The sequence below is a fragment of the Notolabrus celidotus genome, chromosome 8, assembly GCF_009762535.1.
Source record: "Notolabrus celidotus isolate fNotCel1 chromosome 8, fNotCel1.pri, whole genome shotgun sequence".
In the NCBI taxonomy this organism is placed as follows: domain Eukaryota; kingdom Metazoa; phylum Chordata; class Actinopteri; order Labriformes; family Labridae; genus Notolabrus; species Notolabrus celidotus.
This window is the reverse complement of record NC_048279.1, coordinates 9,184,741-9,212,126: the sequence shown is the minus strand read 5'-3', so window position 1 is coordinate 9,212,126 and position 27,386 is coordinate 9,184,741. Positions and strand designations below refer to the sequence as shown.

Here is a 27,386-nt window from a genome sequence, read left to right as displayed (position 1 = left end):
TTTCAGACATTTTCCTCTTAAACAGCAGACAAATAAATTTCTTCACTATTAACACCTTTTTAAATGTTTATACACGTAATGGGCCGAACCGGAAAAAAACTAAGCGAACTGGGCACAACATGCATTTATTACTCATGCATTAAATAACTGCAGATACACATGGTAGATTTAATGCAGAGAAATACAAAATTACATCGAAATGTCATAAAATAAAACTAATCACCAGATAAGCACGCTCAAAGACAACATCAACATCAGCAACAGCAGACTTGTCAGCACAGTGGAGACAAATCCTCCATACCACAGCCTGCGTTTGGTCCCTCAAATGCATAGAACAGCCAAAAATATCCTGATTTAATACATGACGAAAATTATCTCAGCATATGTCCGAGGGTCCAACTTCAAAATGCAAGGAGCAAAAATGGCGGATTCTCACAAAAGTTTGACGAGAAGAGAGCACGTCCGAACGTGACCATGACTTCATGCAGATTAGAACTAAAATCAGGTTCTAGTTACTCAAAAACATAGAGGTGAAATATCAATTTCGAATTTCCGAGTTGATGGAACTCATTTTTTTAACAAGCTTGAACTGTTTGGTCTTACAGTGTACTGTAGAAACATAGCGGTGCAAGATGGTGCCTATGGAACCTGCTCCTGTAAAAAGCTCACTCCAAGTTAACAAAAACAAAAAAATAATTATGTTAAGGTGATTACGCACAAGTTAAAATGTGCTAATGAATGTTAATTTTTTACTAAATCAATTCCATATATATTCTACCAAGTCTGTTCTGCTCAAATTTAGGGTATAACATGCTATACCTTTAAAGGGTAGACTTCTGGTGTAAAATGAAATGCAAATATCGTAATTATTAAGGAAATATATTCTTGCCTATTCTTGACAAAGTGGTATCCTAATTGGAAATTGGTTGCATAACCATGTTGGTGATTTCATGTTTTAAGAACTACATTTTAATTAATTTGCAACTAATAAGAAAGTAAATCAGTTTTTTAAATTGTAAGATAGCCATTTTTATTTGTAGTTTTACATAAAACCAGTTAAAAATTACACTTCACTTCACTCTGTAACTCTGTAGCTTTTTGTTTTTTAACCGACTTGTGTCGACCTCCTGGCTCATAGCATTTTAATTCTGAACATATCAGTTTCATTCTGTGAGCCTGTTTGAAGACCGAGAAAAGCCAGCGCGCGCTTCCCGTTCTCTCTTTCTCAGTTTGTGCTCGTGCCCGGACAGCAAACTGTCCCGGACCGCACAGCTCCGTGCGCGCAGCCGGAGATAATTGACTATTAGTGGAAGTGGGATTAATTTGTAGCCAATTACAACCACGGGAGTTGAATAGGAATGCATAAATAAGGGGGGAATCAGCACGCACACACACACACACACACACACACACACACACACACACACACACACACACACACACACACACACACACACACACACACACACACACACATTCGCGCACACTCAATACGAGTATTGGGTCCTCGAGGGGCCGGATAAAAACCAAAAAAGGCGTTGAGAGGAGCGCGAGCTGAAGGAGAGGGAACGGTTGAGAACAGATAGAGGGAGAGAGGGGGCTTCACTTAACTAATGGGGAGAGAAAGAGAGAGAGGGCAGTCTGAACTATTGGAGAGATAGATCTGCGTACATCCCGCCTTCAACTCCTGTCAAGCTTCCAGAGCGCGCGCCGCCCGGTGACCAGACAGAGCGCGCGAGGCTGGAGGTCGGGACGCCGAGCGCTGTTTCTGCGTGCTTGCCAACACGGGATAACGGCGCCGTACAAGACAGTCACACGTTAGATCACCGGAGACGCTGTGCTGCCGCGACGGATGCGGGGGATGACGGGAAAAAAAGACAAAGTTTAAACTCTAACGGGAACGGTATTGTAATCCAACCCGGTCAGACTTTAACGCATGGGAACTTGAACGGGCTGAAGACATCACCTCAGACTGGATGTGGTCTCCTGACTCTGCTGTGAAGTTTTATCCTGACATGAAAATCAAACAACTTCTTTGAAACGTTCTGAGTTTTTCCCGTTTTTAACCCGGATTCTTAATTTATGGGAAAGGGTGAGTAAAGCGATGAACCGGGACAGAGCGGTGCCGGGGCCCGGAGCAGACGGGGTTCAGGCTATTATTAATCGGGACAGAGCCGTGGCAGGGCCCGTTGTTACGGACGCGGTGCAGCCTGTGATGAGTCGGGAGAGAGCGGCATCGACTCCAGGAGGGGACGGGATCCAGACTGTGGTGGGCCCGGACGGTCAGGACATCCTGGACGGAGGTGCAGCCGGTGAGAAGCGGCTCTTCTCCAACGCTATAGCCGGGGGGAGAGATGCTCAGGCCGGGGAAAACCACTCGGAACCTCCACCGACGAACCCGGTGTTGGCGCCGCCACAGCAGGTACATGCACGGGATCAAACTTCATGATGTGTTCAGGTGTGTGCAGGTAGCAGCGGAGAGTCAAACACCTGGAACAGAGCGAGGAAATACAACCAGTCTGAGTGAGCATTAAAGGATATTTTGGTATAATCTGGCATAAAAAGTAGGCTGATTAGAAATTAAAGAAGAAACCAAAGTGCGCAAATTACCAACTAATGATCATGAAAATGTGAGATATTAAACATTTTATTTTGTTCTTTCTTGTAGTCGTTTTAGTCGATTAAAGCTTTATTTCGACGTTGTTTCGTTAGAGCACGACCTGCATGTGTTGACATGTCGTTACTGTCCCGCTCGCGCTGCCAGATGAGCTCTTAATTAAGATGCAGCAGTAAAATTAAGAGGCAATTTGCTGCAGAAAACAATAAAAGTAAAGCATTAAGATATCATCAAATGCGTTTCCATAAAGCTCAGAGGAAAACAAGAGTGTTTTCAGCAAATCTGGAAGATATTCTGCTGCGGTTGAAGAGATTAAAGTGAAAACCAGCGGATTTTACGCTTTACAAATTATGCCACTTGAAATAAATTCCAGCAAATAACGATCTGTGTGTTCCTCTTGGATTAAATAATTCCATTTTATCTAAAATAACTAAGTTAAAACGCAGAAAAAAGAAGGTGTAAATTAATCTCCTCACTCTGATCACCTGATTAAATGCAGTTTCAAATAAACCGTGTTTATGATGAACTCTGGATTATGTTCAATAAAGGATAATTCCTCTTAATCTCAGCTCGGATCCTGGTATTGTGTGATTATACTCTTATCATTAAATGTTAATAGGCCCCAGGGTGCTGCCCACTGCTCTCTCGGATTATTTAAAGGGAGAATTATAATATTATTAATGTGGGATTATTCATGTCGACATGCTCCAGACTGGCCTCATTAATAAATGAACGATCCTAATCAGGATGGAGTGCAGGTGGAGCCTCGCGGAGCCTCTGCGCCTATACACACTTTTTTCTGCTCCGTGCACTTTGCACGTTTTTCAGTGCTTATAAATCTGTCAGGATAAACATTCACTGTTCATATCTGTGATGTAAAATAAACATTGTGTACGGGGGCAAACCATGGGAAGCTCTTTAAAATCGAGATTTTACTATTTTATTTAATTTTTAAAAAACGTGTTTGCTGTTATCAGTTTTTTTTTTAAATGTATTAAAAAAAATCTACCTTATTATATCTTCTTTCCTTCGATCACGTGACCTGCATCCTCTAAATATAAAGGGGATTGATTTGTCTGCCTGCTGATAGCCTATTGACCGCTCCATATTGGATTTAGGAAATCTGGTTGATTTGTATGTTTACTTGGTAAATACAGTTTACACACTGTGCTGTATATCTGCCTCACATCATCGTTCACCTCTTTGATTTAATCAAATATCAAAGAGAATTAAATGTTTTCCATGTATGACATGAATTTTAAAATTATTTATATGAAATTTATTTTTATTGACAAATTATAGATGCTGAAATACTTCGGATTTCTTAGAGCAAATTTATTATCTTCTGCACTGAAGAAAAAAATAAACAAAAATAAAAATAGAAGACAAAAAACTCTACGAAAACGAAATTTTGCTGCTCTCTAATGATTTAAAAACATCACACGGCGCATTAAAAAAATTACAATTTGGTGCATGAAAAAAACTGCATTATAGTCCAATAGTACAGGTGATGGTAGCCTTTTAACAACAATGCTCACTACAGTGGCAATATGGCGCATAAAAAGGACGCTTAAAATTACAATATGGCGCATGAAAAGGACAATATGATGGCGCATGAAAAAATAATAAGGTGCATAAAAATAACACTATGATAAAAAAAGAACAGATAGGGTGATTATATGAAAAAACAGCGCATACAAATAACAACATGACAATCCGGCGCATTCATAACTTTGATGTGTTGTATCGCAGTGCCCGAACGGACACCGGACAACCTCCTTCTCCGTGCTGGACATCCTAGACCCGAATAAGTTCACGAGCTTCCGGCGGCAACAGAACGGGAGCCACCGAGGCGAGCGCGAGCTGAGCGCGTTCGGAGCGGAGAACCGGAGAGGAGGAGGGGGGGCCGGGGAGCGCGAGCCCAGCTTGGAGGCCGCCAAAGGGTGCTTCGGATCGGAGGAATACTCGAGCAGTAAGTTCACAGCAAGTTTTTCTTTAATCTTTAAAGACAGTTCCACTCAAAGTGTTTATTTATTTATTTTAAGTTCTTTTCCTTTTTCTAATCCGTTAAATGTCGACAAACGTCAGACCATGTTTTCTTTTTTTTCGTATAATTGATGAGAATTATTTTTTATTTTATTTCCTCAGTTTTAAACTGTTTGTTTTTTCTTCATCTCACCGAACTTAGTGAAAAGGTTTAGGCTGTCTGCAGCTATATTTCATGTTTTGCTCAATTTGATCCCTTTGTACTATTTGAGATTAATTATATTCTACCTGTGCTTTAGATCGTCTCATATTCTACTATTTCTTATTATTTTTAAACATATATATCTGATATGTTTGATCTTTTACGTGAAGGGGCCGCTGGTTTCGTTTGGTTAAATTCACGGGTCTCTGTGTAGATATGTCTAATTAAAAGGGATATTACCCCGAATTTTCTCACAGTCCTGCATTACTCACATGTCAGACAAAAATGTTAATTTAAGTGCAAACTGTGGGAAGAATATCTTGATGGAGTAACAGATAGCACACCGATAACTCCTGTCTGCGATCTATGCGCGTGCGCGTTGGTGTTTACGTGCGTGTGTGTCACCATTCAAACCCATTATCTCAAAACAACTCGTTTGCTCGTCTGACTTTTTTTCGTTTCTTTTGTTTTTTTTCTAATCCCGTTTTATTTTCAAAATTATTATTTTATTTACAACTGCTCTTCATTTTTTCCCCCTTCCTCTCAATCTTGAAAATGAATTTCATTCTTTCCAGACCTTTGGTCACATGGGAGTAAATCAAGGGGGACAATGTATATTTCGTTGCCTGAAAAACGAATTGTTTTGAAACCAAACCTAAATTTTGATTTATTGCAATAATAGGTTACTTCAGAGTGACTTGAAATACAAACATGGGCTGTTGAACGTTCAAAGAAGTCACGTCACTTTTCAGAAGAAAAGCTCAGGTTTTGATGTATTGCTTTATTAAATGTGTTTTTGTCGCAGAAATTACCTGTTATGACAATGACTTAATACAGTTATACAGTTGTTTTAACTACCTTTAACTACAAATTAATTTCTGTTGAAAAAAAAATAATCTGAACTCTTTTTTAATTTTTCGGTGAAGTAGATTTATAAAACAGAACACTGTGTTTCCATTACCTCATTATTCTATTGTAAGCTCCAGTTTCATGTCAACAGCTTTCTTATCAATCTATGAGTGATTGTCTTTTTCTGCATTTTTTGTGTGTATTTTTTTGTGTTTGATTTTCCAAACCTATTTTTATTTCTTTTGGCAATTAAAATCTAATGTTTTTTAAATATTTAGAACGAAAAGCAAAATAATGATTTACAGAAACAATTTATAAAAAAAAAAGGTATATTTTACTTAGTCAGTGAAACACTTTAGTTCTGTAACACATTTGTTTGAAGCCTAAAATACAATACTGACCAAAATGAAAGGGCCGTTTAATGCATGAGGTAGAAATATGAGAACACAGTGAAACAAGCAGATGAATCCACTCTACATGACAGGACAGGGACTTCAATGCTAACTTTGTCTGTCATAGAAAAAAAGCTGGGTGGGTGGATGTGGGTTCAGATGTGGCCCCAAACTAAGGTCTGCAGGCCACTGGTGGTACACCAGAGTCTTAGTATAAAGGCCGAACAATTTTACTCCGAATGGCCACAGTCCTGTCTAATGTTACACCAAATAACTGACATTACATTTCATTTTATTTTATTACAGCTAACAGCAATGACATAGACGCTGATATTCATTAAATCTGCTGTTGTGCAGCAACACACTCTTGCATGTGAACAAAAATAAATAAATATATAAAATTAAGGTTAACTAAACCCATCCTTTAATAGAAGTAAAATATGAGGGATTTTCAAAATAAAAGAAAATGAACAAGGCCCCCCAAAAATCTGTCTAAAGGTGAAAGAAAAGACAGCTTTGTATAACTGCACTAACACCTGATGAACCAAGACTAAGCCACAAATAATGTCCTCCTGCTGTGGACGTTCTGGACTCCAGCTGATACGGATGTGCTGGACTCCAGCGGCAACAGCTTCTGCTACTCGTCTCATAAACATCACTCCTCTCTTATTCTCCTCTATCCCTCTTTCTAGACCCAACTCGGTCGAGGCAGATGACTGTCTAACATGAGTCTGGTTCTCTCTGAGGTTTCTGCCTGTTAAAAGGAAGTTTTTCCTCGCCACTGTAACTAGCTAAATACTGCAATGTGGAATGCTCATGATGGATTAAGGTGGGGAAAGACTGAGTCTTACCCTGTCTTGAAGTTGGGTCTCTGTTCATAATTTGACATAGAGTGGTCTAGACCTCCTAAGTTTGTAAAAGCATCTTGAGATAATGTTTGTTGTGATTTGGCGCTACACAAATAAAGATTGATTGATTGATTGATTGATAGATTGATTGATTGATTGATTGATTGATTGATTGATTGATTGATTGAAATAAGCCACTGTTATCAATATAACTATAACAGTATTATTATTATTATTATTATTAGTAGTAGTAGTAGTAGTAGTAGTAGTAGAAGTATTAAGATTGGGGCTCTTTTAGTAGTATAGTATAATTTTACAGATGTCCTTTTTTTTTTAACTCAAAGCACTTCACAAAGTGTGAAATTATTTTCATTGATTTGTTTCTTAATAATTACACAATTAGTGAGTATATACCTCAATACAGTTCTATTGTGATTTTTTTTCTCTTAAGTTAATTTATCTGTTATCTTGTTAGCTGTCTTGTAGATGCAGTTTAAAATCACACAAGTTGTCTTTTACGTCGTCATATCTTGAACTCTGTAAAGCAAAAAGGCAGGCTCCGTCAAGGCCGGCTTTAAACACATACACACCAGGGATCATTTGATAGCCTCAAACACCCAGGAGGTTTTTCCAACTATGATCTAAATGAGTAGATTATTTGTAAATGAACATGGTATTAAGTAGAATTAAAGATCAGTAAAGGCTGCAGAGCTTTAGCTTTGATTCAAAGCTTCCCCTGCTTTGCATTGATTTTGGCGCCCCCTGTGGTGAAAGCGGTACCTCTAATCTCATCTGTAAATCTTGTCATGCAGCATGGGTCCTTATGATATCATAATAGTAATTATTATAACTATTTGATTACTATTGCTCTTTTTTAAAAACAACATTCATATTGTAGTTTCCATAAAAAGAGCAGAACATCATCGGTGAAAGGACGTACATCAAAACACTAAAATGATAGACGGTACAATTCAAAGATCTGTAGATACAGATTTAGGCTACAATACTACCAAAAAGTACAATAGAGAAACATTAAGCCCTAAAAATTAAGTTGTGTTCACATATAAAGGCCTGTTCATAAATATACGTTTTAAGAAGGGATTAAAAAGATAAAAGTAACTTATTACAACATAACTATAATAATGATGCTCAGCAATATTTAAAGACGATTTTCTTCATGAAAGCACTTTTCTGATTATTTATGCGTCATCATGTTAGAGCAAAATCAAAACAGAAGAGGTTTTTATCTGTCCAAAGTTTAGCTCATGTCCTGATCCACCTGATCCACCTCTGTGATGAATGATTTACTGCTGAACATTTGGTAGCGGCCTCAATGTTGAGTATTTTGTTCAGTATTCGAGAGCTTCACTTCAACCTCACTTCATGTTGTTGGAACCAGATGGTGCACTGGATTTTGTTTTAATGTTCTCTGTTTTAACGTTGTGTGTTTTCAGAGGAAGGCTTTGTGTACAGAAGTCCAGACGAGGATGACTACCACAGATCTGGGACCCCGGACTCAGAGGCTCCAGATGGTCCCTACAGTAGCGAGGAGAGCAGCTCGGCTCTGCCCAGTAACGGAGACAGAGATCTGAACCAGCACCCAGACACTGGCAGAGACACAGCAAGTCCTGGAGGAGGTGCAGGCCAGATCAGCAGCGGTCAGAGCAACGGGGGCCAGAACCAGCAGGGCAAGCCCAAGAGGAAGCGCACTGGCTCAGACTCCAAGTCAGGGAAGCCCCGCAGAGCCCGGACTGCCTTCACCTACGAGCAGCTGGTGGCGCTGGAAAACAAGTTCAAGTCCACACGTTACCTGTCAGTGTGCGAGCGGCTCAACCTGGCGCTGTCGCTCTCCCTCACCGAGACCCAGGTCAAGATCTGGTTCCAGAACCGCCGCACCAAGTGGAAGAAACAGAACCCAGGAGCCGACACCTCTGCCCCCACTGGAGCGGGAGGTAATGGAGGAGGGGGAGGTCTCGGAGGTCTCAGCCCACTAAGCCCCTCCCCCCCTATCAGCGGGCACCTGGCCATGCACGCAGGCTACGCTGGACACCATCACGCCCCAACTGGCAGCCTGGTCCAGCTGCCCTTCCTCACGGCCAGCCACGTCCTGTCCCCCTTCATGCTGGGAACGCAGAGCTATGCCGCCCCTGCCTTCTACAGCACACACCTGTAGACACACACAGAGAAACACACACAAAGAAACACACACACACAGACTGACTGACGTGTTTCAGTGTTTGAACGGACTGCAGCTCAGCAGACAGATTGTCAGCGCTCGTCTCTTTTTACTACAAACATTTGAAGGCTTTAATTTCAGGATTATTTTGATAGAATGTGAATATTTACCAGAAACTGTACATAAATCTACCTTCTAGCTCCGAATGCTGTTTTAAACCACCTAATAGACAAATAGTTGATTTCTTGGTTTTTAAAAAAGTCTGTATGAATATTGAATGTTTATTTATGACTTAAGGAATGGCTTGATCTATCGTCAGTACCGTGTAACTCCAGCTGTGATTGTTTTCATTTCTGTTATTTATTGAATTTGTTTCCATAAAACTCTTGGATGTACTGAATCAGCTCAACATGACATCGTCCTTTGATATTAAAATAATGACAATATAAACTCTGAAAACGAGCCCAGTCAACTTATTTGATGCTTCAGAGGTCAGGGTGTTGGACTTGAAAAATTTGGAGTCCAGTTTTAATTCCAGAAAAATGCTAAAGACAGGAGAGGGACTCTGTAACGTTTTGTCTGTAACTGTAACCCAAAAAGTTTATGAAGCTAATCTTTGCCTTTACCCAGGGGTTCCCAAAGTGTGGGTTGGGACCCCCTGGGGGGTCGCGTGACACAAATGGGGGGTCCTTGGATATCTTCCAGAATGTTTTGAAAATAGTAAATTTTACATAACAATCATACCAGAATTTTTTTGAAAGTTAAAGTTATGTATTTGGGGCTTTTTACACCTTTCCTACCCTACCTAGAGGATAGGGTAGGAACCAGGGAGAGAGTGAGGGATGACATGCAGGAAAGGGCCGCAGGTTTGAATCTCTTCTTCTTCTTCTTCTTTTGTTTTGTGTTTTACGGCAGTTGGCATCAGGTTTGAATCAAACCCAGGATGCCCCCTATATTGGCGCGCAATTTAACCATTAGGTTAATCGTTAATCATTAGCTTAGGCGAAATCAGTGCCCATAATACTGTAATTTTACTCACTTAAAATCATTGAGCAGACATCTTGGACGGACAATTAGTCCACACAAAGCACCAGATTTGGGAAAAAAATTCAACCTACCATGGCAGAGAGCTTGAGTTCAATGTTGGTTGATGTCAAGAAGACTGACAGCAGCTCCCATGTATCTCTTAAAGGGACAACCCCTCTGATTAGGCATAACTTTCAGGCTTTGTATGATTTAAAAAAGCAGGTCTATATAAGTTAAACTCCACCAAGATGTTATAAATAGAGAAATAAGGTATGAAAAACCAAAGTTGTTCTTTTGTACCAGGCTGTAGGCATGTTCTGCTCTTGGAATTTGAATATAAGGCCAAATGGGGTTTGACTCATTTGGGGCCAGCCTAAGTGGACACTTGAGGAACTGCAGTTTTGCACTTGAGCATTGACTTCATTTTCCAACAGCAGGGCTGTTGTTATATATATGAAACACTGACAGGAATAATAAAATACTTATTTTAGATGATAAGTCCTAGTCTTCCTCTCTATCTTCATGGTCTTAATCAATCAATCAATCAATCTTTATTTGTATCCCAGGTCTAGACCGTACTCTGTTACATTATTAACAAAGACCCAACATCAAGACAGGATAAGATCCAGTCCCCTCTTACAGACAGCACTCAGTCTGATCTCATCTTAATCCACCATGAGCATTGCACCTCGCAGTATTTAGCTAGTTACAGCTACAAGGACAAACTTCCTTTAACAGGCAGAAACCTCGAGCAGAACCAGACTCATGTTAGACCCATCTGCTGAGACCGAGTTGGGGTTGCAAAGAGGGATAGAGGAGATTAAGAGAGATAGAGAAATGATAGTGATGAGATGGATAGTAGTAGTAGTAGTAGTAGCTGTTGCCACTGGAGTCAGGCATGTCCGTTAAAAGATTCAATAGTCCTTTTTAATACAGACAGTCATATGCCATAACGTGGGTCCATCGTCATCACGCCGTTTTACTTTCCCAATGATTTCACATTGCTTTATCATGTTGCAGAGGCACAAAGATTAACACAGTGGGAGCTTCACATACGCGCACACCCCCAGACCTATGCCCCAGACATACACAAACACACAGGGCACTGCTCCACTAGTTCATAGTGATCCCGTCTCAGCCCAGTTACACCTCTGTTACTTCATAGGGTTAGACTGCTTTCTTCGTGAAAGCACTTTTCTGATTATTCATGCGTCATCATAAACAGGGTTCCAGACTCCAGCGGACGTGCCGGACTCCAGCGGCAACAGCTACTACTACTACTACTATTCATCTCATCGCTATCATCGCTCTCTCTTATTCTCCTCTATCCCTCTTTCCAACCCCAACTCGATCGAGGCAGATGTCTGTCTAACAAGAGTCTGGTTCTGCTCGAGGTTTCTCACCTTGAAAAGGCAACATGAAATAGACAAGTCCGAGTTTAGTTACGAGTTGGACACAGGTCAGAGTCCTGAACTTGAATACTATAACACTGGTATAAACTCATTGAAGCATAAAGACAAAATCAGCAGGCTGAGGAAAGAGCTTCAGATTTTACTCTTGATACAAACATTTTAACATGCGTGAGGTTTATTTACCACGTGTAGATTTAACACATAAAAATACAAACACATAAAAACATTACAAAGAACTCATCCACTACGTGATACCTTAAAAAGAGGAATTACATTGTATTCTGCTGATACAAAGGCAATATTAAACATTATGGCATGAGATAAACAGTGAAGGTTCGGTCAATCGAGGCAGAACAGACTCATTCAGGAGTGTGTTTGTACATTTCATTAACTCTGACATCTTAAATAAGCTTTTCTGCTGCATCTTAGTGTTCAAGCTTTATTACGAATACTATTTCCATCATGTTCAGCTGTATGTGTTCATCAATAAATTAGAATCGTTCCTTCTTTCAGTGCGATAGAGTGTAAAAAGAGTCTCTCTGTCCATCTGAAGGCATGTTTAGCTGGTCGGAGGTCAGTTTAAGGCATAGTTGAACTGGTTCGAGAACTTGTCATGTTTTCTGGTGTCAGCTTTAGCCATCACATCAGCCACTCTGCGCATGGTGCTCCTGGAAGAAAGGACCAGGGAAAGACAGAAGAGAGGGATAAGAATACATTAAAAGGTGAGATATCAACATTTTTCTTTTCAATCAATCCATCAATACCATCAGTTGAATTTTGGGATGAATGATTTACTTTTATTCCTTTCAAAGGCAGTGAAAACATTCATGCACTCATCATTATCATCGCTCTCTCTCTCTTATTCTCTTCTATCCCTCTTTCCAACCCCAGCTTGGTTGAGGCAGATGTCTGTCTAACATAAGTCCAGTTCTGCTCAAGGTTTCTGCCTGAAGTTCATCCTTGCTGCTGTAACTAGCTAATTACTGCAAGGTGCTCTGTTCATGGTGGATTAAAATGAGATCAGACTGAGTCCTGTCTATAAGATGGGACTGGATCTTATCCTGTATTGATGTTGGGTCTTTGTTAATAATTTAACATAGAGTTCGGTCTAGACCTGCTCTGTTTGTAAAGAGTCTTGAGATAACGTTTGTTATGATTTGGCACTATACAAATAAAAGACTGATTGATTGACTGACTTATGAAAAAGTCTTGTAAATACCATCAAAATACTAAACTGTTGTGAGTCAGAAAATCTCCAACATTATCAGATTGATTCAAAACAAGAAACCCCTGAGTTGCATTATTGGATTTGTAGGATCCAGTGTTTTTAAGCTCTTCTCACACTACTAAGGGTCAGGGTATGTTGCAGGCGTGTGAAACTTGGTTAAAGAGCAGGAGGTGGCGTACTTGTTGAAGACTTTTCTCTCCAGTCTGGATCGGGCTGTGTTGGCGTTCTGCTTCAGATCGCTGAGGTTCGGGTATTTCTTCTTCTTTCCTTTCCTCTTACCGACCCTGTCGGAGCCCAGGTTTTCCCCTGTTGCCAACTCGATGTCTCGCATCAGCTCAGCATCACGCCAGTCTGCAACTCAGAAAAACAAAAAGTGTTTTTTATGTTTTAAAGGGAGGTTTTGAAATTCTTCTAGAGTTTGACTGAAAATAATAAGAAAAAAAAAAAGAAACAGATGTCAAATGAAATGGAAGAAATGAAACAGAAAGGCCACCATACTAATAGCAAAATAAAGGATAAACCTTTCACTTTACAATGATGTCTCTGAACCCATCAACTATCATCTGCCTCTGGAAACATGGGCCAATCTCTTAGTTCTTCAGGTGGAGCCAGGGGTTCATGGAAACCCACATTTCAGTGTGCTGCGTTGTTTACAGTCCAAACAGAAACGGAAGTGACCATGTGTTCAGGTCAAAGGTGAAGCCAAAATTTGGCACATCAGATATTTCTGCATAACAAACTCCATCATTTTCTTGGTGCAATACATTCCCAAGAGGAGTGCCTGATTTTTTGTTTCTGGTGAGTCTCAGTTTTACTATTAATAGTCACATTATGAATAATACATTTATATTTTATATCACAAAGATAATCTGGAACAAAATTAATATATTTAGACGGACCATATTTTGTTAGACTATGATAATTAGTCATTTATATTATATAATCAGACAAGTTATTATTTTTTAAATCAAAGGTAATTGGTACATAATAAACATTATACTGGTTATTTTTGAACGGCAAAGTTAAAGAGAACTTTTTTTCCCCCTGAAGTCGGCCTCTATGAGGTAATGGTCAGTAGTATGTATAACCAAACATACAATATGTATTACCTATTGACTGCATAAATAATGGAAGTAGTATCCGTGATGTCACCCATCTGTTTCTGAAGCCAATCGTCGGCGGGAGCCATATTGGAAATGTTGAACTCAACCTAACTTCTGTCAAGCTAGTGTGAGGTCAAGAGGCGGGCTTTGAGCCTCCTCGCCAACAGCTACAGTGTTCCCGCCTGTCAGTCAAGTCAGCTGTGCCTCTCATTTTGGAAAACTCATAATCTTAATATCTTTGAAATTGCCATGTTATGAAAACATTCACTCCCGTACAGTCAGTGCTGATCGAGAATTTAGCTATTTCAGACTACACTAATTTTTTGTACCATGCTGTAAACATGTTTATGTCTGCAGTAAAGATCGGCTTTTTCTTAATCGACATGTCTGTGGTTTCTCCTGGTACTCCTGGAGTGAGCCTCAAGTGGACACTCGATGAACTGCAGTTTTTAACACTTCGACACTAGCTTCAATTTTCGCGTCGGGAGGTTACTGCTTGGTATTACCACATCCTGGTCAGCTCAACCCTTTTATTGAGGGAGCTAGGCTATCAACCGCTGCAGACACGGTCAACTTTATCATGTAGTTTAGCTAGTTTGAACAAACTCTGATTCAAACATTAGTGTAGGTATTCGTGTACACTACATAGAAAAAAATCCCTGCGCTCTACTTTACCAACAGAAAGACAATGTTTGGTCCTGTTTTGCAGACACAACCCAAACATGTTCCTGTGCCTGCAGCGCACTGATCAGCTGTTCAGGTCTGTAGGCTTCAAAGAGACAAAGATACAACCAAACTGATTAATGAGTGATTCGGACAATGCTGATGACATGCCGTTTACTGTGGACACAAGAGAACACCTTTATGAATCAGAGTTTACAGAGGAAGAACGAGACTAAAGGAGAGAGGGGAGTCCCGCTGTCAGGAGTGGGACTTGATAGCAACAGCACTTACCCGCTTTCTTCAATTTTCATAAAGCTGAATGGACGTGCATTTTAAGTTTTTTCAAGTAAGTTTTCAGCTCTCATGTTTTTGTTCAAACTACAAGTTAAACAGAAACTAATGCTAATGAAAAGTGTAATGAAGTAATTACAGCCGATAGCATAAACAAGCTCACGGTTTCTCACTGGCAGTAAACAGAGTGTGGTGTGGCCTCATTTGGATCCAATTCTGGTGTTAATGAAAAGTGTAATGTCATAATTCTGGGCGATAAAGTAAAAGGCGGCTGTAATGCAGAGTAATGACGGTCTAAACGAAGAGACACTTCTGGTTAATGACGAACCGCCGAGGAATTAGAGATAAACCTGCAGTAATGCAACGTAATTACACTGTGAGTGTGACGGGCGCTCCACTCTGTCAAAACACTGACCCCAGCCCAGGCTGTGTGTGTGTGTGTATGTGTGTGAGGGTTATTAATCAGCCAGTCTGACCCCGGGTCTGACTGGACCTTCAACTATCCCTCATTACACACACAAACACACGCACACACAGACTCACGCAGACAGGCAGAGGAGCGGTAATTGAAAAGCAGCTGGTGTGTTTAGGAGAATCATTACTGCTAAAAGAGGAGCAGCTGCATTTACATTGTGAGTGTCGAACGTGTGCGTCCTGACCTCCATCGCTTTGTTGTTGTGGTTTTAAAGGAGTTAGAGGAAATGAAAAGTTAAGAAGAAGAAAAATAAGAGATAAAAGGAAAGAAAATAGTCGTAAAAAAGGAGGGGAAGGAGAGAAAAGAGAGAGAGAAAAGAAGACAGGCTTGTGGGTTTAATCAGTGTTGCAGCAGGGCTCTTTTCTCTGTCAACACCTCTTAGCCTGTCCAGCTGGGGTCTGCGTGTGCGTGAGAGCAGGAGCCGGGCCACACACACATCCACTGAGGCATCAGGGGTCCTTGGGTTGTTCAGACGTCTCTGATATTCACACCGCTTAGCACAGGGACGCTGTGTCTGTCAGCTGCTGACTCTCATGTTTGGTTTCATGTCCGTGTGTGTGAAGGTTTGATTTACAGCGATCAGACATTACATTATGACCACTGACAGGTGAAGTGAAGATCATTGATTATCTTTTTATAACGGCGCCCTGTCAGTGGGAGGGATATGTCAGGCAGCAAGTTCTGTCCTTGAAGTCGATGTGTTGAAACGGGGAAAAACTGGTGTGAGGGTGTGAGCAACATAGACGAGGATCAAACTGTGAAGGCCAGACGACCAGGTCAGAGCATCTCCAAACCTGCAGCTCTTGTGGGGTGTTCCTGGTCTGTAGGGGTCAGTACCTACTAAAACTGGTGAAACTAGAGAGAGGATAGCCATGAGTCACACTGTGTCGTGAGCCACAATATCATCATATCACTAATAACCAGAGATTTCAGCGGCAGTAACCAGCGTCCTTCTGCTCACTTTCACTGCAGGTAAAACGTTTACTTCATGAAACCTGAAGCATCACTTTACTCACTGTCTGCTTAACCTCAAATCATGTGTGTGTTTGTGTTTGTGTATCTGTAGGTAGACGGAGCTGAGGTCAACGGTCCATCAACTCAGTCCCAAGGCCCCCCAACCTGCCGTGAGATTGATATGTGTGTGCGTGTGTGTGTGTGTGTGTGTGTGTGTGTGTGTGTGTGTGTGTGTGTGTGTGTGTGTGTGTGTGTGTGTGTGTGTGTGTGTGTGTGTGTAAAGGTGTGAGATTGACTGGCGGATCGATAGTGTAGTTGGTAACAAAAGATGCTATTTCACAACTCACTGGACTGCATGCCACGGCCACACACACGCGTACACACACATACACACACAGAGCTGGAGGTTAACAAGTCTCTGCAGGCAGCTGGTGGACATCCTGCAGACTCACACACACAGGCTATCACAGGATGATAATGTGAAGAACAGACTGCTTTTTTTCTCCTCTTTTACAAACAGCTTGTTCTCTGCACACTGAGCTCTGATGGACTTTATTATCAACGGGGCGCAAAAAGGAAAATACATCACGACACCAAATCTACCCATCGGTTACTCCAGGACTGTTTAAAGGCATTTATACCACCTGCAAAATCCACTAAAACCAGTGGACCAAAGACTCTTCCACTCCAGATTATATCAAGACCTCTGGAGAAAAATGATCCAATGGATGGAAACCATTGAGACATATTTTGACCGAACAAAAGAGAAATAATAGACACATGGTTTGTGGTCAATTAATAGAGGAGCTAACCAACCAGATGTCACCTTTAGTGACGCCTTTATCAGGCATTTTGGTCATCCTGTCCCTGTAAAAACTTCTTATCAAAATAATAGTCACTTAATATAAGTCACACTGACCCAACAAGTCCAGATTTAAATCTTATTTCAAGCCCCTAATTAGGACATTTAAAGAGCACATAGTGCCTTATCACCCCTCTAGAACACTACAATCCCAACATGCAGGCCTGCTTGTTATACCTAAAGTCTCCAAAAGTAGTATGGTAGGTAGAACCTTCAGTTATCAGGCCCCTCTCCTTTGGAATCATCCTCCAGTCAGGGTCCGGGAGGCAGACACCCTCTCTACTTTTAAGATTAGACTTAAAACTTACCTTTGTATAAAGCTTATAGTTAGAGCTGGCTCAGGCTTGGACCAGCTCTTAGTTATGCTGCTATAGGCTTAGACTGCCGGGGGAACTGACAAACTTGGATCCTATCTCACCCCCCCATCACTTATTTTAACTTTCGCTGTCCCATTAGGGTTACTAACCATAGACCTTTCTGGAGTCCCTGAGCTCCCTTGTCTCGTAGTTTCCTGCTGCTGTGGACATTCCAGACTCCAGATGCTGTGGACGTGCTGGACTCCAGTGGCAACAGCTACTACTACTACAACTACTATCCGTCTCAACACTATCATTTCTCTCTCTATCTCTTCAGCTAACTCTACCCCTCTCTCCAACTCGGTCTCAGCATATGGCTGTCTAACATGAGTCTGGTCCTGCTGGAGGTTTCTGCCTGTTAAAGGAAGTTTGTCCTTGCCGCTGTAACTTGCTAAATACTGCAAGGTGAAATGCTCATGGTGGATTAAGATGAGATCAGACTGAGTCCTGTCTGTAGGAGGGGACTGGATCTTATCCTGTCTTGATGTTGGGTCTTTGTTAATAAGAGTACAGTCTAGACCAGCTCTATTTGTAAAGTATATTTTTGAAATAAGGTGTAACACTTGGGTCTAGAGTAGGGATGTACATTTTAAGTATTTTCCGTGATCGATTTTTGGAAATGTTAACGATCAATTATCGATTAATTGATTAAAAAAAAACCATTATTATTCTTACGTCAAAAAAAGGCCAAATACGTTGTCTTCCCCCTAAATTATATTTTCTATAGCAACAAAATGCATATCACTGACGGGATTGAGTACGGGTACATGTTTGACACGCAGAATATCAACGATCAGGCTCATTAAAATATTCTACGCGGACATAGTCTTATAAAGTGAAGGCTGAGACTACTAACAGAAAAGTACTTCAGACTCACTGTGTCCAGTTTTCTGTCTACTCGTTCTTATTGAGAAAAATAAACATGTGTATTCAGTCAGGTGTCAGCCGGGAGCGCAACCGGGTCATAATCAGTCCCGCTGGAGAAAAGCCCAGACGGCTCTGATGTTGCTGGTCTGCAAACATAGTCAGGGTTCCCACTCTTTTCCAGAGATCATTTTCCAGGACATTTCCTGGACATTTTCATTGATGATCAAGCTGGTATGACCGTCTAAATTTAGTTCCTAATTTAGTTCCTAAATAGTCTAATATGTTCCTCTCAGTGGAAATCTACATTGAAAGACATGTAGTCTATGGCTATCAATGAAATCATCTCTTACAGACTTAAAAATTATGGCAAATTGATAATAGAATAATGCAACCACAGCTGTACAGCACTTCACTTTATTAGTGCAACCAAGTAACAATGATGGGCAACATCTCAGCTTTCTCTTTTCTCAAAAAATATAAAATGAGCTAAGAAAAAAACAAAAGAGCCTGCAAAGGAATCAGGAAGCTGCCTTACTGAAATAATTAAATAATAATAATGATCAGAGGATCAGTGCTTTAATGACCTAAAAAGAACTGAATGCCAAAAATGGCCACAATTGTTTCTCATCTCGACTCAAACTCAAAATATACCTGCTTAATCATGATATTCATCCTGCTAAGTGGTCGATATAAAACAAAGCAAATGTCACGTTTCTTTATTTGAGTTACAGTAAACTCTGAAAAAATCTCACCGATGTAAAGATGCACTCTGTATTTGAAGATCTCTCAGAGATTTAAAAAAGTTTAAACTGTCTTCCTGCATGGCGATGTCTATTATGATCAGCGATGTCTACAACGTGGAGTTTCTGTGCAGCTGTGTCGCTCTTTTTGTTTTCACTATCGGGAGTTTGGACTCCTACTAGCTAGAGCAGGGGTTCTCAAAGATTTTGGAGCCAGGGACCCCTTACAGGTGAGAAAATTGTCCATGGCCCCCCTCATAATTGTAACACAGATTAAGCACATTAGTAATGTGTCATGATCAAAAGCTGCGGCTCTGAGAGCCGATGACCTAACCGTATCCCTAACCACAACCCTAACCCTAATCACAACCCTAACCCAAATCACAACCCTAACCCTAACCCCAACCCTAACCCTAAACACAACCCTAACCCTAAACACAACCCTAACCCTAATCACAATCCTAACCCTAATCACAACCCTAACCCTAACCCTAAACACAACCCTAACCCTAACCCTAATCACAACCCTAACCCTAAACACAAGCCTAACCCTAATCACAACCCTAACCTAATCACAACCCTAACCCCAACCCTAACCCTAACCCTAAACACTACCCTAACCCTAATCACAACCCTAACTCTAATCACAACCCTAACCCTAAACACAACCCTAACCCTAACCCTAACCCTAAATACAACCCTTACCCTAACCCTAAACACAACCCTAACCCTAATCACAACCCTAACCCTAATCACAACCCTAACCCCAACCCTAAACACAACCCTAAACACAACCCTAACCCTAAACACAACCCTAACCCTAAACACAACCCTAACCCTAACCCCAACCGTAACCCTAACCACAACCCTAACCCTAATCACAACCCTAATCACAACCCTAACCCTAACCCTAATCACAACCCTAACCCTAATCACAATCCTAACCCTAACCCTAATCACAACCTTAACCCTAATCACAACCCCAACCCTAACCCTAACCCTAATCACAACCCTAACCCTAAACACAACCCTAACCTTAATCACAACCCTAACCCTAGGATCAGGGTGAGAATGATTTTGTAACAGAATAAATGCACACAATTGGGCAATTATAAGGCTTTTCATAAAAACACTGTACGTAAAAGGGTTTTCAACACACAAACCATTAGTTTTTGCAATATTAAGGTAAAACATATGGCTACAAAAGATCCTAAATTAAGAGCCGTTTGGGAGTCGAAAGAGCCAACACCTTTAACAGCTGATTCACATCTAAACACGCTTTAAACTTAAAACACCTCCCTGATAGCTGAGTGTAATATGAGATCACATGATGTTTGTTCCACGTGACGGAAAATTGATAACAAAAATGCGTGTTTCGAGTGATTTCTTAACAATCAATTAATCGATAATCGATTAATTGTGGTCATCCCTAGTCTAGAGACATTTAACTTTTTTAAACTGCAGCCATGTTCCAATACATTACCTGCTTTATCATCTATTTGAGTTTTCTCAATGAGCACATAGCGGGATAACAGCCTTTAAAATTGGTTGAAGTTCAAGACCTCATGTCAACCATTTTTCAACCACCACGGACCAACTTCAAAATCTTAATAAGTGTGTATGAATGCTGCTTTACTTTGACAGGACACGGCCACAGTAATGCAGTCTTTGTTCCTCTTACTGAACTGAAGATTGTGTCACATTTGGAAGGATTCAGGGATATGTGTGTCTCCTCACCTGGGTGCTCCTCCCTCCTCCTCCTCTCCTCTCGCTCTTCCCTTACTCGGTCCTCCACCCTGCAGGGTTTCCCCTCCTGGTCTCGAGGGATGATGGGGCCGTGGAAAGGACACTGGGGGACACATGGTCACAGCTCAAACACACACACATTGAAACAGCACAGGAAACATAAACAGGCTGGTTGTGTGTTACCTTGCGTCGGTCCTGCCTCTGACACAGCTTCCCGTCGCCCAGCGGAGCTCTGCAGTGATGGCTGACCGGAGTGAATCTCCCGGGGAAGGAGATGTACCTGCTCTTGCTCTCTGCCAGCAGCTCCTCGTTCTGCACCTCCTCGTTCACCTCGGCGTGAACCCAGAACTGATGCTGAGAGCTCGACCTGAAACAAGAAAAACACGCAAAGAGTCACACACAGCGAGCAGGAACCCACATCTGAGACTTTACCAGAGAGTTTATTTATCTTATCCTGAAATGAATGTAGAGAATCACTCATAAAAGAAAACAAAGTGCTTTAAAGGAGGATTTATCTGGCTGAGCGTAGACTGGAGGGCAAAATGTTTGAAACTTCTGACAGCAGAAAGAAGAAGGAGAGCATGAAATGTGATTTCCAGATGCTGAGTTTATTATTGTATTCTATGAAGGAGCTTTCAGTGTAGATATTAAATTTCCTCACATGCATGAAATACTGAAACCAACGCAGAGACATTCATTCAGACATTAGATTATAATTCTTCTACTCTATTTCTATTAGAACTCTGTTTTCTACAACTCATTGACCTGTGCATTTGTGTGTGTAGCTGCCTCGGCGTCTACCAGTGACAGATTGTGTGTGTTTTTTCTCTGTGTGTGGAGTGTTTACTTGATGATCTTGCCAGCGTTTGGCTGCTCCTCCCCCCAGTAGTAAAGGTCCAAACCAAAGGGAACCACAGGAGCATCGACGGCCTTCTGGTCGGAGCTGGAACGGGATGAACTGGGAGCGGAGGAGCTGCTGGAAGGACAAGATGAAGAGGTAAAGTTAAAAAAGTTTCAAGTAATAATCTGCAGCCTAAAGAAAAAGAAGAGTTTTTATATCCAAGGGGAAAGAGATGGCGTTTTCCCCATGTCAAAATAACTCAGGAAACAACTGTCTGAGCCCGCTACCCTCAAAATATAGGTGCAGAAGACTCGCGACCCCCACTGTCCCTCAAAGTGATTTAATGTGGCTTAATTTAGCTGGTCTGCAGAAAATGACCCTACCTATATGAGCATGTGGCTGCGTTTCCTGTGCCTTAATGAATTAACCTACTGCTACTGATGCTTCTGATAATTAACTGTTAACGGTTCTGTGGTTGTATTAAACCATTGATCAGAGCATGGTGGTCAGTAATATTAATACATTGTACAGAGGCATACAACCTTACAGTGACACTGCTTCGCATTATCTGTTTCACTCACTGTTAGATCAGGGAAACTTTAAGTGCAGCTCACACAGCAGTACAACTCTGTCCACTACAGAGATTCACATGACTAAAATGTTGATATCAAGTGTGTGTGTAATTTCCCCTCTCATTGGTGGAGTACATTTATATTGTCTATACTCAATAGCAAAACTTATTATGACTGCTGGATGAATGTTTAGACAAACACACACAGGTATAGCTAGTCACAACAAAAACTCCTCTCCTGCTGAAATCAACTGAGAGTAGGTGAAGGAGCTGGAGACACGAGGTAAGAGGAGAAGGAGGTGTACCTGGGCCCTGCAGGCGGTAGAGGGAGGTTTTTTCTGAGGATGCTCAGTGTGGCAGCTGCACGTGTTGGATCCTGCTCGTCCTCTTTCAGACGCTTTAGTCGCCTGGAGGAGGATGAGAGGGAGGAGGAGGGTGGAGGAGCAGGAGCCACAGGTCTTCTAGCCGGAGGTTTTTTAGTGACAGCTGCTGTCGAGGTGGAAGGAGACGGATCCAAACCTACAAGCAGACACAAGAGGAGCACATGCATTAAACCCCTGTAAGTGTCACATTATTAAAGAGGTACGTTGCAAGGAGACATGCAAACAGACACATTTTTGATGACAGTTATCTCATGCAACCGTGCAATCTTCAGAAGCTGCTTCATACTCTACAGTAGGAGTTCCCAAAGTGTGGGTTGGGACCCCTTGGAGGGTCGTGAGATGTCTTCCAGAATGTTTTTTTTTTTTTTTTTAAGTTATCTAAAACTAGTACACTGCCAGATGACTCTTAAGTTTAGGGTTAGTGAACAGTGAATCATCAAAAGCATCAGTAGCAGCAAGTTAATTCATAACAGCACAGGAAACACAGCCACACGCTCATAAAGGTGGGCTAATTTTCTGCAGAACAGCTAAATGAAGCCACATTAAATCACTTTGAGGGACAGTGGGGGTCGCAATTCTTTGGCACCTACATTTAGGGGGGTCGCGGCTAAAAAGTTTGGGAACCCCTTAACTACAGAGTTCAATTATCCTTCTAATGAAGTTATCTACAAAGTTAGCACACCCTTAGCCAGTCACATGACAAGGCTACTTCTGTAACCCTGTGTTGTGGAATACTCCTCCAATACCTATGATGAAACCATGTTCATCTCCTGCACAGAGATGAAGTGTTACATTACTGGTAAAATGTAATCGTGCCAACAAATCCAGCCTTTAAGTATGACCAAGTGTTTCAGGCCTTTGTACGTCTTCAGGCTTTTTAACTCTGAACTGACATATAAATGTAGGAAACCTGATGTTTCGCTTTATGTGGATGTCTACAGATCACTGTGTCTTTGACAAATTGTAGGGACTTCAGTCGAGTCCGCCCGCCCTTATTTTAAGGCAATATTTGTCTGTTGTACTCAAACTTAAAATAGACTATTTTCATAGTTTCACCGACTGAAAGCAGCCATGTTTCAGGAGGACTGGCCCCGCGGTCGGGCTGAGGAGGGCTGTCTTGGTGGGAAAGTGATGTCAGTGCAGACATTTCCTACAAAGACCTGAATAAATCATATCAGCTGTGGTCTGTGCTGCAAGATTGACCGGTTTAGAGCATAGTTTATAAAGAAGTTAGAAGAGACAAATCCACACAAAACTATTATGTGAGTGTGTGTGTGTGTGTGTGTGAGTGTGTGTGTGTGTGTGTGTGTGTGTGTGTGTGTGTGTGTGTATGTGTGTGTGTGTGTGTGTGTGTGTGTGTGTGTGTGTGTGTGTGTGTGTGTGTGTGTGTGTGTGTGTGTGTGTGTGTGTGTGGTCGAACAGTGGGTTTATCAGGGTGTCTCTGGGGACTGAGGAGGACTTAACACACTCGTGCACACACACACAGACTGCAGGTGAGATCAGAGGGGAGCAGTAAGCCGACATGCTGATCTCTCTCATTATTAGAGCTGACCTGAAGGATTCAGAACCTCACCTCCACGCTGCACTGAACAAATGATTCTCTCTTTACAGTTTAACAGTGTAACTCTGCTGCTCTGTGTGAGGAGACGGACAGGCTGTTTGCATATTTACTCTAAAGCTTTGATTACAGAATCTTTACAATCAAATGAGTCCAACCAGCCAGAGATCAGAAACCCAAGTCTGTTACAGAGCCTTCTGGCTGCTCTTCTGATCTCACCCTTCAAATTAAAAAACACGCTAATTTAGCCTAAAATTATTATGCTTTTTTTTTTTCTCATACATTCATGAAAATTAAGTTGTAATGTTATGAAAATAAAGCTTTACATTTACAACATTAGTCCTGAATTATCTGGGCTTTTTTTTTTCTTCGATAACATCTGTCTGTATCATTACAAAACTCCTGACAGGAGCTTTAAATAACCTATAACCTTTAAACTTAACAAATACAAAATGAATAGTCTGGAAGATGAATAAGGAAATACAAATTCAATAAAAAAAATACAGAATTATAAATTTAAAATAATTAAAACATAACATTTCTTTTAGAGCTTTCCACTGCTCGCATGACTACAGTCCAGGAGTGTAATATTCAAATGCAGGCTTCATTTACTGAAAAACTGAAAGAACAGATTTAGCCTCTATTAGGATCAGTGCCGTGGTCTGATGCAACTGGTGGTCTCAGTTTGTTCTGTGGTGGGGTTTTATTTATTTTTATTTAATTGTATTTATTTACTTTTTATTTTATTTTATGTGTGTGTACATTTATGAATTAATCTCCTAACTTGAATTGTTGTGCTGCTGATTAGCCATTGTACCTACTGGCTACTGCAACTATGATTACATTTGTAAAATTTAAATCAAAAGTTTTGATCACAAAAAAACTAAATACTTTTTTTCCGGCAATATACACTTTTTAGCATTTCAAAAAGTTGTTAAAATTTCATACATTTATTTTATTCTGATGCATTGACGAAAAAAATGCATAAGGCCATAACGTTTTTTTTTATTTTAGTTTATGAAACATTTTAGATCATTTTTTATTTAATGTTTTATTTCTTGACTTGCTTCATTTTACATATGCATATTTTTTTAGAGTAAAGTATTTGTTTAATTGATCAAATTATATATATGTTTTTCATTAGATTTATTTCTAAATATATTATTAATAATAATTCATAATAATATTTTTTATTTTTTTTTATTTTACCTTTATTTTACCAGGAATAGTCCCATTGAGATACAAAGTCTCTTTTTCAAGGGAGTCCTGAAGTGTATAATGATGTTATATACTTAATAAAACCATGTTTAAAGTAGATAGAAGACAAATTAACCCCTTGCTGTTTGGTTGAACTGCACTACATCATGTCTTCACAGTGCATGGTTCAGGATCGGGAAATGTTTGTGACGTGTACAGACATGTTTAGGCCCACTTTAAGTCATAAAGTTCAACAAAATACAGAGGTCAATACAGGGTTGATGATCTGATACACCTCCATCATGATCCCCCTCTCTCTCTCCCTCTGTTGGTGAAATACCGACTCAATCGTCTCTTTTCAGAGCACAAATAGCAGAGGTTTGGGAGGAAATGTGTGTAGCTGTATTTATGTGTGTGTGTGTGTGTGTGTGTGTGTGTGTGTGTGTGTGTGTGTGTGCGTGTGTGTGTGTGTGTGTGTGTGTGTGGGGGGGGGGGGGGGGGGGGGGGGGTTGGAGAAAGAGAGAAAAAAGGGGTTAAGGGGGTTTGAGGGAAAGAGAGGGAGAGAGACAGCGGGAGAGGAAAGGCGGAAAAAGGTATCGATTTTCTGGGGTTAAGCAGGGCCTGTAATTAAAATGTTAATTTGAGAAAGAGAGAGATAGTGTCCTGACAGCAGGGGGGGGGGGGATAAGAGGGCTGATAATCAGAATGACAGAACAGGACAGAGGAGAAGAAAGAGAAAAAAAGGAAGAACGAGAGGAGGTGAGGAGAGATGGGAGCAGAGCCAGGATTTCTCTGAAGGAACGAATGCTGAAGAAAAAAGAAAGAAAGAGGAAATGTAGAGAGCTGATAAATGTGGCTGAGACAAAACGAGAACACAAAGCAACAGACACAGACGGAAAAATGACAGACTAGAATGAATGTGAGTGACGATGGACTCCAGACAGATATCAAACTACTCAGACCTGAAGAAATCCTGATGCTGCTTTAGCTACCGGTGCTTCATGTCCACATTAATATTTGAGCATGTTTGAAATGATTTTGGCCTAAATCCCCTACAGGTACAAAAGTTTTGGAGTTCTGTGTAATGTTTTCTGTTATCTTAAAGGCATAGAGGCCTGGTTAAAGCACGTCCACTACAAGTTCTTGTTTCATTCACTAACAAGCTCAGATTGTTATTTTAAGTATCTGAAAACACTAAAGAGAACGTCCTTTCAGTTCTAGAGTGAGATGCTGTTTAAATCAGACCCCTCACTTGGCAAAAATCAGTTTACACAGCAGGCCAAGAGAGCTGTGGTCTATCAACTGTAAACAATGATGGATGACACATCTACCTCCTCCTGCCAGAGAAAAGTGTGGCTAGAATATCCCCAGTGACAGGTGCTGACATATTCCACACTGCACAGAGTCTGTGGAGCAGGGATCAGCTGCTGTATTGACATCCCGCCCTTTCCACTAACCAGAGCACACATTCAGCTGACCAATAAAACCTCAAAGAGCCCTCAGGTGGGTTCAGTTGAAGCATACACTCACAGTAATGGAGGGGTCAGTGACTTTTGTGTTAGTGTTTGTTACATTTTGGTAACACACAGCGATTACACACTGCAATTTTAAAGATATTAACGGAGCTTGGGGTCTTGCCTGATCCATTATCTGTATTGTACAGAGAGAGAGAGAGAGAGAGAGAGAGAGAGAGAGAGAGAGAGAGAGAGAAAGGGAAAAGAGAGTGTGGATCTTGTCTCATATGGATTCCTCAGAATTTTGCCCTGAAGTTATTTAGAGCCAAAAATCATATAAATGGGACACAGGTTTAATAATATTGGACTTCCCTATGAAGCAGATGGAGGGAATGTGTGTGTGTGTGTGTGTGTGTGTGTGTGTGTGTGTGTGTGTGTGTGTGTGTGTGTGTGTTTGTGTGAGGGGAAAAATCTGGGTGCAGGGCTAATAGGGGCTCATTAAAGAGGTTGCATTGTTAATTTGGTATGGCCCCTGTAGATCATTACCTAGCCCACTAATCACCCAGACACACACACACACACACACACA

General features: G+C 41.0%; 2 protein-coding genes across 2 annotated transcripts in view; one reads left to right on the top strand and one right to left on the bottom strand.

Annotated features, from left to right (window-relative positions):
• Window positions 1-1,466: 1,466 nt before the first annotated feature.
• On the top strand, window positions 1,467-9,529 carry nkx1.2lb (NK1 transcription factor related 2-like,b). Its single transcript, XM_034690439.1, has 3 exons — window positions 1,467-2,422; window positions 4,370-4,589; window positions 8,349-9,529. Exons 1-3 carry the CDS (start codon window positions 2,105-2,107, stop codon window positions 9,065-9,067), a joined length of 1,257 nt encoding a protein of 418 aa, XP_034546330.1. The 5' UTR covers window positions 1,467-2,104; the 3' UTR covers window positions 9,068-9,529.
• A 2,098-nt stretch (window positions 9,530-11,627) lies between these two features.
• The window catches only part of uvssa (UV-stimulated scaffold protein A), a 42,998-nt gene continuing 27,239 nt past the window's right edge, over window positions 11,628-27,386 (bottom strand). The window contains exons 11-16 of the mRNA XM_034690741.1: window positions 22,511-22,724; window positions 21,641-21,769; window positions 20,977-21,160; window positions 20,785-20,896; window positions 12,916-13,087; window positions 11,628-12,176 (exon numbers count right to left, since the gene is read on the bottom strand). Of these exons, the coding sequence (XP_034546632.1) occupies window positions 12,083-12,176; window positions 12,916-13,087; window positions 20,785-20,896; window positions 20,977-21,160; window positions 21,641-21,769; window positions 22,511-22,724 (905 nt within the window). The 3' untranslated portion in view covers window positions 11,628-12,082. The remainder of the gene's footprint in view (window positions 12,177-12,915; window positions 13,088-20,784; window positions 20,897-20,976; window positions 21,161-21,640; window positions 21,770-22,510; window positions 22,725-27,386) is intronic.